At 44.6% G+C, this 16,764-nt stretch overlaps 1 protein-coding gene and 1 pseudogene across 1 annotated transcript in view; both read right to left on the reverse strand.

The window, feature by feature from the left end:
• Nucleotides 1-855: 855 nt before the first annotated feature.
• LOC113925317 lies at nucleotides 856-1,509 on the reverse strand (annotated as a pseudogene).
• Nucleotides 1,510-11,241: 9,732 nt separating this feature from the next.
• The window catches only part of TACC1 (transforming acidic coiled-coil containing protein 1), an 89,245-nt gene continuing 83,722 nt past the window's right edge, over nucleotides 11,242-16,764 (reverse strand). Inside the window, 1 exon segment of the mRNA XM_027600330.2 lies at nucleotides 11,242-15,999. Coding sequence (XP_027456131.2) covers nucleotides 15,931-15,999 — 69 coding nt within the window. The 3' untranslated portion in view covers nucleotides 11,242-15,930.

Below are 16,764 nucleotides of genomic sequence, written 5' to 3' on the forward strand. Positions count from 1 at the left end.
GAATGCCAGGCCAGCAACTAGCAAAGCTCACCCCAGTCCTATCATTAACCTCACAATAATGCAATCCTGCCTTTTTGGGATTGAAAAGTCGGGGCCCCAGATATTTCTTATGGAGGAGTTTATTGTGTTAATAATAAACATAATTACCATGAGAGACGATGGACTCTGAAAAACAAACTGAGGGTTCTAGAGGGGAGGGGGGTGGGGGGGATGGGTTAGCCTGGTGATGGGTATTAAAGAGGGCACGTTCTGCATGGAGCACTGGGTGTTATGCACAAACAATGAATCATGGAACTCTACATCAAAAACTAATGATGTAATGTATGGTGATTAACATAACAAAAAATTTTAAAAATAATAAGCATAATTATTACTCAATCAGTACTGGATATCACTGGGCATGTCTCATACTCAAATTTACGTTTTCACATTCCTGTTCTGCCGTAGTTCTACATCCACAAGATTTCTTTTTTTTAAAGATTTTATTCTTTATTTGAGAGAGAGAGTGACTGAGTGAGAGAGCGCACGAGGAAGGGGAGGGGGGAATGCTGGAGGGAGAGGGAGAAGCAGACTCCTCGCTGAGCAGGGAGCCCCTGATGCTGCAGGGCTCAATCCCAGGACCCCAGGATCACAAACCTGAGCAGGAGGCAGACGCCTCACTGACTGAGCCACCCAAGCACCCCATCCACAAGATTTCTTTTTCTTTCTTTTTTTTTTTAAGGACAACAATCGTTTATTGGCTTCTCTAAAAGCCGGACTGGAGACGGCATCTTCTCTTCTGATCAGGCCGCCCCACCCCACAGCCCCGCCAGCTCAGAGCTCCCCGGGGAGCCACCCCAAGATGGGGCAGACACCGGGGATGGGAAGGAAAAAAAATCAGGAGAAGCAATACTTTGCAAGGTTTCGTTTGTTTGACAGCAGGTATGGGTTGAGGGGGTTCCTGGGCAGGGCTAACGCCCCGCGTTCCGCTCCGCCGCGTGAAGAGACCCACGCTGGTGCTGGTGGTCAAGGGCAACCAGCCAGACGAGATCAGCCGGAATGCACTGATTTCGAGGCTTTGTGTTCATTTTGCCCTTGGCCCCTTCTCAGTTGGCTTCCCGATATCCTTCTCCCGGAGCTTGAGGCCGATAGCTCTCTCGATTTTGCCCAGAACCTGGTTATTAGGAATGGCCCGTCCACTCTCGTAGTCTGCGATGACTTGCGGCTTTTCGTTGATTTTCGTTGCCAAGTCCTTCCGAGTCAGCCCCTTGCTCTGCCAGCCCTGCTGGATCACCTTGCCCACCTCCAAGGTCACCCGGTCATGGTGCAGCTCCTTAGTCTCCCGGTCCAGCTTGGCTGTGTTCTTGGTGATCGAATGCTGTTTGTTCTGGCCAGTGGCCCATTTCTTGGAAGTCTCCACATCCTCTCCTCGTCTCTGAGCTGCTAAGATGGCCTGCTTGACTTGGCCTGGGCGGCTGTGGGGCCCTTCTTGCGCAGCACCGTCACTGTGTCCCAGTCGTTCTGGGCCATGGCCGGCAGGCAGGTCCGGTGGTCCGTCCGGCTGCTCCGCGGCAGCTGCTTGAGACCCGCCCCCCCATCCACAAGATTTCTTAATTATTATTACTGTTGTTATTACTTTGGTGAAGATTAAAAAAGATGCTAAGGTACACAAGTATAGAGATATAGAAATAGCCATTCGATTCAGGATGAACAAGAATTCCCTGGAGGGGGGGCGCCTGGGTGGCTCAGTTGTTAGGCATCTTCCTTCGGCTCAGGTCATTGGTCCCAGGGTCCTAGGATCAAGCCCCACATCCGGCTCCCTGCTTGGCGGGAAGCCTGCTTCTCCCTCTCCCACTCCCCCTGCTTGTGTTCCTGCTCTTGCTATCTCTGTCAGATGAATATATGAAACCTTAAAAAAAAAAAAGAATTCACTGGAGGAAGGAAGCTAGCTCCAAGTTCAGCGTAAGAAGGTAAGCCTCTAGAATTCTCAGTAACTTGGGGGTGGGGGGACATTGAATTTTCCATAAGGCAGGGAATGGAGAGTCAAGTTAATCCTATCTCATCGAGGAGACTCCTCCGTAATAACTAAGTCACCCATAAAGTCATCCCATTCAATGCTTTCTTTCATGGAAGAGAAGGGAGTGCCCAATGGGGACTGTGTGGATTCTAGATGTTCTGCCCAAGGAATCTATGGTGCAGATGAGCATCACTCATGACATGCACAGGGCATAGACATGCTGAGCCGGCCCATATGATGTTTAACTCTGATTCTGCCACATGCTAGCTTGGGACATTGGACGAGTTTACTTGCTGTAGATTCCTCATCTATAAAATGGGGATAATTATTAGAAGCTGTTCATGAAGTCTGGAAACAGGAAATACACATAGTGTCATCAAGGATATCTTCGGTCTATAAAAAATATATTTTATGGACCCTGTAGGACTGAGTTCTGTCAGAAAAAATTGCTACTTTGAAATAGGCAAAGAAAACTCAGTGATTAGGGACGCCTGGGTGGCTCAGTCATTAAGCGTCTGCCTTCGGCTCAGGTCATGATCCCAGGGTCCTGGGATCGAGTCCCGCATCAGGCTCCTTGCTCAGCAGGGAGCCTACTTCTCCCTCTGCCTGCAGCTCCCCCTGCTTGTACCTTTGCTCACTCTAACAAATAAATAAAATCTAAAAAAAAAAAAAAGAAAACTCAGTGATTAGCTTGCTCATCTGTGTTATCTCCCTCTTTTTTGAGCTTCTTTTCAGCTCTGTAAATCGTCAGAAACTAATACCAATGAAAATGATTTTTGTCCATAGAAATGCAAATGAACTGTGTCAGATAGAATGTGATTGATTATTGCCTTGAGGATACACCCCTTTTTGTATCTATTTATACATTTATTTCAGAATTCCTTATTCTCTCTATGTGTTTAAGTTCTTGTGTTCCCTTTTGAGCCACTTAAAACATTTTATAGGTTCCCTCACAAATTAAGGAATTTAATGAAATTTTTGACATGTGTTCGTTTTATCTATCTGAACAAAAGTCATGATTATACCCTCTTCTAAAAATTCTTCTAACGCTTCATAGGGTTATAGTGAAGATGAAGTGGGTTAATGCATATACAATCCTGAGAGTAGTGCTTGGCACGCACAAAGCGCTAAGTGTGAATGAGGAACGGTTACTATCTATAATAACGCACTGTTGTCCCTGTTAAGGTCTGTGATGTCACTGTGAAGGTCTCTCTCCTGCATTAGACTCCATCTCTCTCTTAGGACAGGACCTTTGTAACTCCAGCATGGAGAACAGTAGAACCAAGCTCCAAGAAAGAACACAGTGGACAGTCAATAGATTAGTTGAATATAAAAGGGGTTGGCAAATTTTTTTGTTGTTTTTTTGGAAAGGGCCAAATAGTTGATACCTTAGACTTTGCAGGTCAAACAGTCTCTGTCACACTGACTCCACTCTGCTGTTGTGATGTGAAAGTGTCACAGAGGTCACATAAGAAAATGTGTGTGGCCCGTTATAATAAAACTTTATCTACAGACACTGAAATTTGAACTTAATATAATTTTCACTTGACATGAAGTATTCTTCTTTTGATTTTTTTGACCACTTTAAAAATATAAAAACCATTTGTAGCTTGAAGGGTCATATGAAAACAGGCAGTAGGGCAGATCGGGCCCCCAGCCATCATTTGCTGACCCCTGAATTGGGTAACAGGTATATTAAAGGCCAGAATTATGCCTTCTTCATATAACCTTTAACCTGGTCCTTCTCATGCAATAGATGTTCGAGAGATGTTGAATTAAGTAGCAAATGTTGAAAGACAAAAGGGAGATATTTTAGAATAGTAACTTGCTAAAATGTTTCAGAAAGATCCAATCTGTGTGATGACAGGCTGGTGGCTGGCGTGGCCAAGCCTGTCATGTGGGTGGGATGGTGACTGGTCCCAACTGTATCAACCAAGTCCTTTACCATAATCAGTCTTAACTGAAATCTTAAGTGATGCCAATGGTTTTACACCCTGCCTGCAAACTGCCTTAAATCCTTTTTTAGGACAAAATGGAAATATAAATAAATCTACGTAATATCTACTGATCAGAAAATGTGACCAGAATCACATTACAGGATGCCTTCTCCAGAGAAGCTAGAAAAACTGTCAGATTATGTTATATTGGCATTGGTCAATGTCATAGATCAGATTAGGAATTTTCCAGAATTAGGAAAATGGCAGATCGGTGTCCAAAAGCACAGACAGGCCCAGAATTTGATCCACCTCCAGAACTAAAGTGGACCCAGCTGGAACCTACAGATGCTGCCTGCTTTGCCTCCTGGTATATACATGCCTCCCTCCCCCTCACTCATCTTGTCTCCCAGACAGAACAAAAGCATTTGCCTCCAGCCAAATGAACCCTGTTCTCCCTGAAGATCACGGATCCGTGGACACTGAGATACTAAAGTTGGATGCACACAGGTACAGCTATGTTTTATGTTTGTGATTTGATTTCATTTAGGGAGCGAGCAAGTGTTAATTTGGATGGGGGACTCTCAAACAAGAATTCCATAAAAAGCATTTTTCAGTGCAGAACTATGACCAAAAGAATTAGGAGAACAGCTGTGTCAGGAGAATATATCTGGAGTACAAAGGGAACCTGAATAGAGATTGGAAAAGAGCTCAAGTTTGAATGACACATTTAAAATGTTAGTATGGGCGACTGGGTGGCTCGGGTCATGATCCCAGGGTGTTGGGATCGAGTCCCACATCGGGCTCCCTGCTTGTTGGGTAGTCTGCCTCTCCCCTCCCCACCCCCCCGCTTGTGCTCTCTCTCTCTCTCTCTCGTTATCTCTCTCTCGCTCTCTCAAATAAAATCTTTAAAAAAATAAATAAAAATAAAATGTTAGTATACCTGCACACATACACAGTTTTGAAAAGAACACAGAGTCACAGAGCGAGTCCAAATTCCTGGTATTTTACAGCTGAGGAAGGAGGTCCGTGGTGTTATAGCGGCCGTCCAGAGCCCCAGCGTGGAGGCCAGGCCTGGCACCCAGCTCTCTTCTCAATCTGACACACGTGCTTTGCGAAGATGATGCAGGGAGGAAAAGAAAAGCGGCCTTTCTTTCATCTATGGCGAATTATCATACATAGCTTTGAAAAAAAAATTTGGGGGGGACGCCTGGGTGGCTCAGTTGGTTGAGCGTCTGCCTTCGGCTCAGGTCATGATCCCGGGGTCCTGGGATCAAGCCCCACGTCGGGCTTCTCCCTCTGCCTGCCGCTCCCCCTGCTTGTGCTCTCTCTCTCTCACTATCGCTCTCTCTGTGTCAAATAAATGAATAAAATCTTTAAAAAATAAAATAAATAAAAATTGTTGGGGTGACTGGTGGCTCAGTCGGTTAAGCATCCCACTCTTGATTTCGCTCAGGTCTTGATCTCAGGGCCGTGAGATGGAGCTCCGTGCTCAGCGGGTAGTCTGCTGGAGATTCTCTTCTCTCCCTCTGCCCCTCCCCCTGCTCTCTCTCTCAAATAAGTCTTGAAAATTTATTAAGGTAACATATCTTATTGGAAAAGAGATTGCCCATGATACCACCCCTCACCTATAACCACAGTAATGCTTATTTCTAAGATGGGGTGAACGAACAGCTCACAGTCCTTCCTTATCCCTTTATGGAACATACCACAAAAGTACAATAAGGCTTGAAAAAGGAGGGAAAACACTGGGGAAGAAAAGGGACAAGGAGATGGATAAAGCTTTCCCTCATCAGCATCCCCCCGCCCCCAGGACTTGGCACCTGGTAAATGCTCAGTAAATACTCAGACCTTCTTGGAACACTGTTAACAGTGAGATAAGAAATAGGGAAGGGCAGATGTAGAGAGCTAACCACAAAAGGGGGAAGCAAAGTCTAGAGAATCCTTGCAACTGGGCTGTAAATTTAAAATTATTCTAAAATTTGTTTAAAATGTTTAGAGAAGCTGGTGGGTTATCTCAACAGCTATTCTAGTTGACCAGTTATTTCACCAGATCCCTGGGGTTCTCAGATCGCCACCTGTGTGACATTGTGGCGAAACCTTTTTTTTTAGGTTTATTTCATTGGCTCAAACTCTCAAACTCAACTTCACATCTTATCACACTTGTAAAAATGCGTGGTAACCTCATGACTTAGTCACTTTCTCATTTAACACAAGCATCCTAACTGCTTGAGGTTACTCAGTTGGAGAATGGCATTTGCGGTATCACCTGAATCTAGTGAAGATTTTCAGGAATTTACTGCGTATACACACATTTATCATTCAGAATTGAACTGTGCAAAGGGAGTTCAGGATAAGAACCTGTAATCAAGGAGTAGTCCTACTGGTTTCATTTTTTCGATTGGGAGTCAGGTTAGCTTTCAGCACTGGCAGCAAAATGGGGCTTTGAACCCAAGAAGGCCCGCCCTCTGCCGCCACAGGAAGGAGAGAGCGTTCAGTACGGTGGGCACCCGGGAAGGACAGAATTTTGCTTTTTCTCTTGTAAAACAGAAATTTATTTTTTAGAACACTTTTGGGCTCCCAGGCTCTTATTCTTTATATGCTCTCCCCTAACTTCCTCTTTTCTCTTTCCCTCTCAACTGACCATTAGGAAGGAATTTTTATGATGTCCTGTTTTCTGAAAGCAGCTTCATGTTCCTGTTCTAAAGTGTGGATTTCTTCAAGTTACTATGAACTGTGGTTGTTGGTTACTAAGTGGTCTAACTCTGTAGCTTACTTTTAAGAGATGGGCATTGCAACCGAAAGTCCTTTTTCACTCCCAGAAAACACTGTAACTGATTCCACAACCCCCCTGCCCCCAAACCTGCAGTTGGTGGCTTTCAAACTTTTTTTTTTTGGCTTTCAAACTTTTGTTCTTTTTATTTTAACTTTTCAGACCCTCAACCTAAGTCATTTAAAATTGCGACCCAGTGCACACACGTACGTATGAGATTAAAATTCCACGGCTCTGGGCTTCTCTTCACTGCTAATTCTTAACTACCAGCACGTCTGCTCTCTTCTCTATCAGAGCCTCCCAGATGGGTGTTAACCTGCAATTTGAGTGGCGCCCCCTAGTGACCTGTCACACACATTTGCACGGGAAGCTGCTGCAGGAAACACTCGATTTTAGACCTCTTCTGCCAAAAACGGATGATGTTACAAAGATCAACTGAAAGGGAGAAAGAAAAAAAAAATGTGTCTGGAAAAATCGGGACTTCATAAGAGGCAAATTACCGTGACACCCTTTCGGGGGGAATCTGAGGTATATGTGCCTTATTGCACGGCACCTCGTGGTCTGAACGGGTCTGGCTGGACTCTTCCAATATTTCAGTAAAATATGGTGATTATGCCTGAACGCACCACATTAGCAAACTGCGCTGTCATTTTTGATGTCTAGAACGAAAAAGGCGTAAGCCTACAGAATGTCTTACGGTTGAGTATTTGCGATTATGAATTTGCACATCTTAAGAACTCAACACGTTTTGTCAAAGTAATTTATTCTCAGAAAGGCAGACGGTGCGGGCTGGCCATCTCCACAGGGTGTGCAAGCAAAGGCCTGAGTCTGTGGGCATAGGGCCCTGGGACTGTTGAGCGCGTCAGCTTGAGTCATGGGAGTGTTGGGGACAGTGGCTGTCATGACACTCTTGGGAGAGGCTTAGAGGATAAAACCTGCCTTCATCCTGTGGACAAAACGGAGGCCTAGATCAGAGCAGTTGGCCAGAGAAAATGAGCACAAACCTGGGTGTCGGCTTGGGGCCTGGGCCCAGGCCTTTTCCCTTCCTGTGTAATGCGCGCTGGCATTTGCCTCTCTGAATGCTGCAGCCACAGCGGACACGGCAAAAATCCCTGTGGCCCCACCATCTTGTGGCAAGTCCACTCCTGTAAAGACATCTCAAGGGTGCCTGGGTGGCTCAGTGGTTAGGCGTCTGCCTTGGGCTCAGGTCATGATCCCAGGGTCCTGGGATAGAGCCCCGCATCGGGCTCCCTGCTCATCGGGAAGCCTGCTTCTCCCTCTCCCACTCCCCCTGCTTGTGTTCCTGCTCTCGCTGTCTCTGTCAAATAAATAAATAAAATCTTAAAAAAAAAAAAGACATCTCAAGATAGGCCTTTCCAGAATGACTTCGAAAGGGAAACCGGGGGAGCTTTTGCCTGATAGCCAGCACTTTGGACAGACCTGTCAAATTACAAATCAGACCTGCTAGCATTCTCAGTCCAAATGAGGGGGGTGGGACCTAACCAAATGCAGCTGACAAAAACTAGGCCTAGAACCCATGGCTCAGCCTCCCATGCCGAGCTCTTTTTGCAAAGTCAGGATGCCTGAGAGGTAGAATGGAGTTTTGTTTATCCCTTTACAGTGCCTTTCCAGTACAGTGGCCAATTATGCAGCTCTGAGTAGGTTTCATGCTGTCACACTCTTGGAACTGTGGAGACATCATGCAATGGCCTTCTGCTATCCACTGAAATATTCCCACTTGAGGTGAGAAAAGAGCAAGATAAAAAGTCCTCTGCATGCTCGAAGGACATGCTCTCAACATGGAGTGGCCTTAAGGAGAATGGGATTTGAGATCAGAGACCGGGGTTCACATGCCATCTCCACCCTCCAGCTAACCGACTCACGTTCACGTTCAGTGTTTTTTAACCTCGTTTTCCCACATCGGTTGAAAAAAATTCCACCCACATGGAATTGTTCACGTGACCTATTTGTAAAGGCACCTGGCACTGAGAGGACTCAAATTTCCTTTAAATTAGCTAAAAGTCAAGTTTTGTTAACTGAGTTGTATCTGGTCTGTTCCTGCATGTATATTCCCACGGAGACCTACACATTCCGGCAAAGGAAAACTCAAGATCATAGACACCTGGGGCGCCTGGGTGGCTTAGTCATTAAGCGTCTGCCTTCGGCTCGGGTCATGATCCCAGAGTTCTGGGATTGAGCCCCACATCGGGCTCCCTGCTCTGTGGGAAGCCTGCTTCTCCCTCTACCAGTTCCTCTGCTTGTGTTCCCTCTCTCGCTATGTCTCTGTGAAATAAATAAGTAAAATCTTTAAAAAAAAAAAAGATCATAGACACCTAGGATCTCACGGCTGGTACAGGTCTGGGGGCACTTGGAATGGTCTGTGGCACACAAACAGGGACATCCATCCCCATTTAATTGCTCAATCGCCCTAACTTTGGGATCTGTCTTCAACTAATCCTCTACACTCCGACCTCCTATTCATCTCAAATAAAAGAACAAAGTTAGGTAACTCTTCAGTTTCCAAAGCTTTGTTATTTTGAGATGTCTAATAAAACTAACAGCAAAATCATTTGACTCTAAGAGTCAGTCTCCATTTGAAACTTGGATAAACTCCAAGTTTTAGGTGATATGGGATGATAATCACTATCCCATAAGGACCTAAGGGACAGGCACGATGCATGCATTCCCCTGGAGCCCTCCCCAGCCCCTCATGAGGTGGGAACTATTATCCCTAGCTAGGAAAACAAGCTCAGGCCTGCGAAATAACAGAGACGCTGGATCTGAAGCCAGTCTGAGCTGGGTGCTGGTCTACATGGCCTGGTGCTCTGCTGGATTTGTGTGTCTTTCCCTATTCCACTGTCCCTCCTCCAGGACCCCACCAGCACTCAGGGCTTGTCACAGCACTGACGGTCCCGCGCCATCTTGTCCTGTGGGGGGGGGGGGCGCGGTTAGATTTATCTCGTGATTAAATTGTAAGCAGCACTGGGTCTCCACCCTCATGCACATAACTTAGATAAAATAACCTATAAATCACAACTGGGCAAAGACTTTTAGATTAGGAATGGCTTTCTGCTGGCAAAGAAGTTTTATTTAGCTATCATTTATATTTCAGTGACGTTTCAGTGAAACTTGAAAACAATTTCTCTTTCGCTAACTAAGCCTCAGAAACTCCGCACGTTTCACTTTAGATTCTGCAGATGCAGAAGTATTTGGTAAGTGAATAATTGCATGAGGAGAAAGGTATTCGGTTTTGACTGGTCCTTAAGTGCCTACAAACTTGGAAAATGCCTACAATATTATCCAAACCTGGGAGGGCTTGGATTTAAAGAGCTTGAAAAGGACAAAGGACGAAGTGACAATTTTGCTGCCCATTTTGAAGGACGGCAACAATGTTCACTAATATGCAAGCTATGCGGTCTTGGCCACATTTCTCTCCGGACCTCAGTTTCTATAGTTGCAAAAGGACTTAAGTTGGTAGATTGGTTTTTTTTTCACACTTCCACCACCGGCCATAGCAAGAAATTAACTTTCCATCATGACCTAGTACATACACACTTCTATCTGCAACAGATTTCGTGAAACACTACTCATCCTTAACTTGTGCAATACCTTACCTCCTGTTATGGTTTCTCTTATGAAAATACCGCTTGCCACTCACTAAAACGATCCCCTATTTGCAAACGTGTGAAAATCCCCTTTGGTCTCATCGTATCTAAGAATACAACTGTAGGAGTAGGAAGGTACTTTCTGTCTTCTTCTTCGCAATAATGCTTGGAAAATGATGAGATTTCTACCGTTGTGAGCATGTAGCAAGAATCAGTGCCACCTCCTCTGTCGTTTTATAGGACTCCTCCTGCCGGCTCAGGAGCATACTAGAGAGAAACGTTTTTTAGGAACGTCATAGGCTGCAGGGGTCTTATGATGCAGCCAACAGTGCTCGGACTCCACAGTGGGTCGGTCCCCCACCAAGCTGTGGAGTGGACCCATAACTAGCCTTCTAGTTGATCTTTTCCTGCAGTAAAACTCATGAAGTCTCCTGCCCAGGCCCCTCTCCCCTTAAGCACAGAGGTGGCCAGGCCAGTACTGAAAAAGTTTCTCCTGGTGTTAACCTAGAAGAAGCACAAACACGTGAACTCTTTGCTGTGGGCTGCTTTGCAGTGTTTGCACAGTCCGGGCTTATCCTGTGTTTGTCAATGAGTCCAAAAGCTTGAGGGGACTTAGGTTCTCAGGGCTTGCAAAATGCCAAAGCAGACACGCAGTCTCTAAGCAAAACCAAGAAGCACGCAATTAAAAACTGTTTGCACAGATGCGAAGGCATGGAAATTTATATGGCAAGGTCTGAATTCCAAAGTTTGTTTGTTTTAATTACACACCCAACCAAATGCATAAAATTTCACAAAATGAGTGTTGTGAAAATGTCATCTGTTCTATTTTTAGTCTGAAATATGGAGCTCTGAAAAGCAGGGCTGTCATAAATTTTCACACTTGGGGATAAGATGACTTCTAACCAGGGGGCAAAACACTCCCACGCCCAGATCTAACAGTGGTAAACAGTTTTTATTCAGGCAATGAAACATGGAAAAAATATATTAGTAATCATTATAATAATTTCATTTGTGTGAGTATAACTTTTACAAATATTTACCTGACATATAAAAGGGAAAGTAGTGTGCATATAAAATTTATGTAGATGATTATTCCACACAACACAATCCTGATAACAGTAGTCGATGAGGCGTTCGCTCCTCCAGACGAGAGGCTCCTCACAAGCGGCTGGGCGCCCGTGGGGACGCAGAGGAAGCAGATGTGTGGCTGACGTTTACTTGTTGGCACGTGAGTACAAATGGGTATCTACTGGCAAACACACACTTGCTAACAGCAACACTGAAAGGTTTACTGCTACCTCTGAGGTTTAAAAGGAATGCCTGGATCCCGTCCCCCTGGGTGACAAGGACGGCTCGGAAGCTGCGCGTGTGGCCAGTAATCTGCAGGCGGCCCCGTATCTGGACTGGGCGCAGTTTCAGAGTTCAAATCCGTACACGTCCATGTGGAAATTATTCACAGAGCATCCGTTAGCAATGTGACTAGGACGTACTTTGTATATATTTCAGATACCACTGAAAGGCAGAGGGGGAACAAAGTGACACCTTCACAGCTCTACGGTGAAGCAGGGATACAGGGAAGGTTCGAGCCACCCCTCAGCTCTGGGCCTGGCCTCCAAATGAGTTGGGAGCGTTATTCGGACTGCCACAGGCCGGCGTCCCACGCAACATCTCCATATTAGAACTATAACCAGAATATATATATATGTAATAGCTGTAACCATATTATAGTTAATAAAGTCATTCCTTAGGAATCTTGTTTGTCCAAATCTAACTGCATGCTAAGAGGCACAGAAATGGGATCGCATTTGGACAAAGAACTACGAAAAGTGCAATCTTTAGTCTCCAGAATGCTGGCTCTGGGCACGAGGGCGTGGGTCTTCCCTGGAAATGCTGCCGTTGACATCATCTTCCAGAGGAGACCCTTAGAGAGAAGTGTCTTGTGTATCAGTTCCTTTACCTTTACTATGCGGGAGACTCAAGGTTTGAGTGGTACGTTGCTTTCCTAAAGCCACTGGAATCTGGAGGCCAGTCAAACCTTTTTGGACAGAAGTCTCCTCAAAATGCTACTTCTTTAAAATCTTTGAAGAAGATGACTTCTTAGACCTTTGGCTTGGCATTCTGGGATTCCCAGACTATATTTTATTCTTTCATAAGCAAATAATAATCTGTTATCTTTTAAATTCTTTAGAATATATACATCTTTACTTTAAAATCCTTTGCCTAAATCATTTAATCTTTCAACACTTAATTTCTCTCTTCCCGACAAGAGGATAAAGTAAGAAACCCACGTCGTCCGAGAGCAAGCTCGCACAGTCACAGACTAGAGGGACGACAATCGTGTATGACTTGGGAGACGGCTACCGGCTGTAGTGAAGAACCAAAGGAAATAAACAGGGAGTGTTAAAGCTTCTGCCCCACCAAAAAAGGGTGTGCTGAATCATCTCCGACCACAGCACACCAGACTTACCAATGCCCTCTCTTTAAAACTCTATTCTGAGCTGTAGAACCACCGCTGGGCCCTCTGTTACCTGCCTTGATTGAAAATCAGTGTTTCATTCTGGCTGCTTAGTCAGCCCAGGAACGTTCGGGGCACTTGATGCTCCCCGTGTATAAACAGTGCTAATTCAGGGCTGTCTAATAAATATCTAAGTATTTGTGGGAGGGTTGCACAAAGTGTGGGACAGGAAGGAAGGGTAAAATTCAGCTTGAGTTAGCCTCCAAAATGAAACATATATCTCCCCTTAGATTCCATATCATTCTGGAAGGCTGCCAGATCGTCAGAGTTCCTCACCATCATGTGCTTCTGTACTTCCTAATTTGGGCTGGGTCTGAAGAAGCTAGAAACCACGTGAGAAAACTGGGCTTCTCAATATTTCCAGAACAGTTTTACAGAACAAAAGGTTTGGGCAGGTCACTGGCTTCCAGGAGCTTCTCCAAATAAAGTAAATCTCAGGAGGTCTGACTATAACTGACCAGCCAACCAAGTGACAAACTGTTTGGTCTGTCTTAGCTAAATCTTCCCATTAAAATACTTTTAGATAAAGACTATCTATCTACACTTTGGCAAAGTCAAAAACTTAAGAAATAGCTCTGGGTTCAGAGTCTCAACAAGACTGATTACCTAATGCCCCCAAACCTGTCCGGGACAGCAGCTTCCTTTCTCCTCTCTTCTCACTCTTGTTAACACGCTTTGAAGCAAAACTCTAGGCTATGTTCTTACTCTTTAGAATTTTGAGAAAGTTTTTTTTTTTTTTCCTTTTGCTTATTTTTCAAGAAAAACAAACATACTTCTTTCTGCCCAGGATATTCTCTTGATTTGCCAGCTGAACAAGCTACATTTTTATTCTTGTTGGAGAATATCCATCTATGAAGTGAGGAGGAAGAACATTCCCTTGTAACAGCCATGGCTGAGAAGCCAGCGGCGGACGTTGCGTAACCAGGGCCCTTTCGTGGCCCTTGTGCAGCAACCTCATTCACTGGGGTCTTTTGGGGGGGGGGGGTCTCTTCCACTAGCGTGCTAGGGAAGGATTGTCGTCACTTTGGTTTTCACACACCGCTACTTTTTTTTATATACATAAGAAGCCTAAATGGAGGACTACGGATTTAGAATGGAGACCACTATAAGCCTTTCATGCTTAAAACAGATCAATATAAAACAAATAAACATGGATATCTGACCAAAACACAGCGGCAAAAAGGTTTAGCAATGTTTCTTTCTGCAAAATGCAAAGTTAATTTCCCTAGTAGTGGAGGACCAAGAGAAATCCGTTCCACCAACTGGAGACACTTGTCCATCATGGACACTGTGGCTACAGTATGGTACTCACACTGAACCACAGTGACTGCTCTCAAAGCCCAAATGATTGTCAAGTCACTTCTCCAACCACAGATCATTTCTGTTGTTCTTTTTTGTACAAAATATTAAGACAGTAGGCTTTAAAATACAGCCTAAGCACCAATTACGATAAATGCATATTGGTAAGACGTGACTTCTAGCTTTAAAAGACATTAGACAGACCTTCCTGGGGCTAAAGATCGCACCCATGTGAATAGTACACTGCTAAAGAAAAATGCATTTTTAAAGATCTATAGAGGTTCTCCACTAGGCACAATTCATTGCTGAAGTTGGATCATGCAAGAGTTTTTGCAGGAAAGGTACGAAAACTTACATGTACTGAATATAGTGCATATCACCATGAAGACTTTCAGGGTGTAAGATTAAGACAAAAGAGTGTTTTCAAACACTGCATGGATTTGGTTCTGCCTACCAAATGGAAGGGTGTTCACTGACATTACATGGAGAGATTTCCATCTTGGGGTTAATGGCCCCATCACTCTGACCCACGTCCAGGAAGAGCTTCAGGAATTTGGTTTTGTGAGTGTTGTTCTGCCCCCTGCACTCCTCTCCTCCGGGATCCAAATGCTCTTTGTTTAACAATATTCAAAATGTGCTGATTTTTGGAGTGGTTCACATGATTTTTATAGCCCGTTTTGTTACACATTCTAAGTTTGAAAGGGTTTTTTGCCTTAAAAAAAAAAAAATCCAAAGAACAACGCATTACACTTGTGAAAAACCAACTGTTTCTTCTCCTTACAATGGCTAGCAGGGCTACAGTTACCTTTTAACTCAATGAGACTGCCTAAGCCTTTTACAAGTAGATTTTCTTTGCATATTTCAAATAGATGATGAAGGGTCAATGCTGATTTTGTAGCAACAAATAGAAGCAGAGGAGACAGAACGGCTCTGGGACAGACTTGCCAAACCTCAGCTTGGAGGGAGTCCAGCCAGTGCTGCCCTTCATGCTCTGGAGACTGACCCCAAAGGGGCCGCACTTGTCAGGGCTGAGGAGTAACCAAATACCAGGGCAACGAAACACTGTGGCAAAAAGTCTTCCCCAGACGTAAAACCTGAGTCTGGGGTCTTTGCACCTTCAATTCCCCAAAGTGTGAGGTTGGCATGCTGGGCCACGACTCTATTTCAAAACAGGGTTTTACATTTATGGAAATACGCTCTTGTGTGGAGAAGCTCTTATTTGACTCTGCTTCAGAGGAAAAAACCAGCAGCGTATATATATATAAGCATATATGTGTGTGTGTATGTGTGTGTAGAAACAGGTACTCAAAGTCCCTTCTTGTTTACAAACTAGAAGTAACAATAGGCCAAATTATTTCCTCCCTCAAATAAGACTACCAATGTTGAACGCTAAATTTAAAAGACGAAGTAAATAGGTCACCAAAAAATGCAGACAGGTGGTGGACAGAAGATGATCCCAAAGAGGAGCCACAAAATCCCAAATTTAACATGCTTGGAAAAGAAAAGATGACTTTTAAAAATGAACTAAAGACAGAGAAATCACGCCCCCAAACTTAGCAGCCTGACCAAACCTATTGGTGGACAGTGCTCGGACGCCACTCCTCCCAGGACCGTGCGATGCTCTCGGGTTCCTTCCAGGGCTGTTGTGTCAGCAGCAAAGCGGGACAGGCAGCAGTGGGCATGTGCTTTTTTAAAGATTTTTTTTTTTTTTTCTCTGCAAAGGGACAATTATTCCTGGATAAGGCAAGATAACTGTGGTTAAGAGAAAAGCAGCCAAATGCAGATCTGCTGAGCTAATGGCGGAAAACTCAGTCAGTCTTCCCCAGCTTTGCAATCAGCTCGTCGCAGATTTTCGTTAGTTCCTCGATTTCTTGGTTCTGAAAGACAAATGACATGGTTATATAGGCCACTTTGCATCCTGAGATCAAGGCAATGACAACTAAATAGTCCCAAGGCTGACTACGCTCTGCCTTGACATCCTGGCTGAGTGGTTCCTAACTTTTCTACATCGGAGACCCTTTAAAGAAAGGGACCCTTCTCCCCTGAAAAATGTTCATGTGTTCCCCAAGTCATGCTTCAGTTGAGTAGGGGATGAGGGTAACCACTGGCCCTCTGCAGCTTGTCCATGAACTTTAGTCCTCAAATTTTCTTGTTATCGCAGGAATTACCTGCAATACTTGTTACAAACACAGGTATCTGGGACCTCACTCAGCCTATCAGCACCTCCAGGGACCTAGAATTCTGGAGTCTGAGTATCCCAGGGAACATTGTCTAGGAGTTAGCAGACCCCATGATAGAAACCCTTGCTCTAGGTGACGGGATGCCAGAGGCATGAGTACATAATTGGAGATACAGTAAGAAAAACATCAGAGGCACACACAAAAAAATGAAGTCCAAGAATCACTGAACAGTGAGAAATAGGGACCTGATTTTTATCTCCCTACAGAATTTCTCAACCATGGTACCACTGACATTTTGAGCTGGGTCAATCTTTGTTGTAGGGACTGTCCTGTGCATTGTTAGAAGTTTAGTAGCATTTCTGGCCTCTACCAATGATCTGCCAGTCGTGACAAGTAAATATATCTCCAGACGTTGCCAATGTCCCCAAGAGGGTAAAGTTGCAATGAAGGGGCAAGATGGTG

This window comes from Zalophus californianus, chromosome 2, assembly GCF_009762305.2.
Source record: "Zalophus californianus isolate mZalCal1 chromosome 2, mZalCal1.pri.v2, whole genome shotgun sequence".
NCBI classification, from domain to species: Eukaryota; Metazoa; Chordata; class Mammalia; order Carnivora; family Otariidae; genus Zalophus; species Zalophus californianus.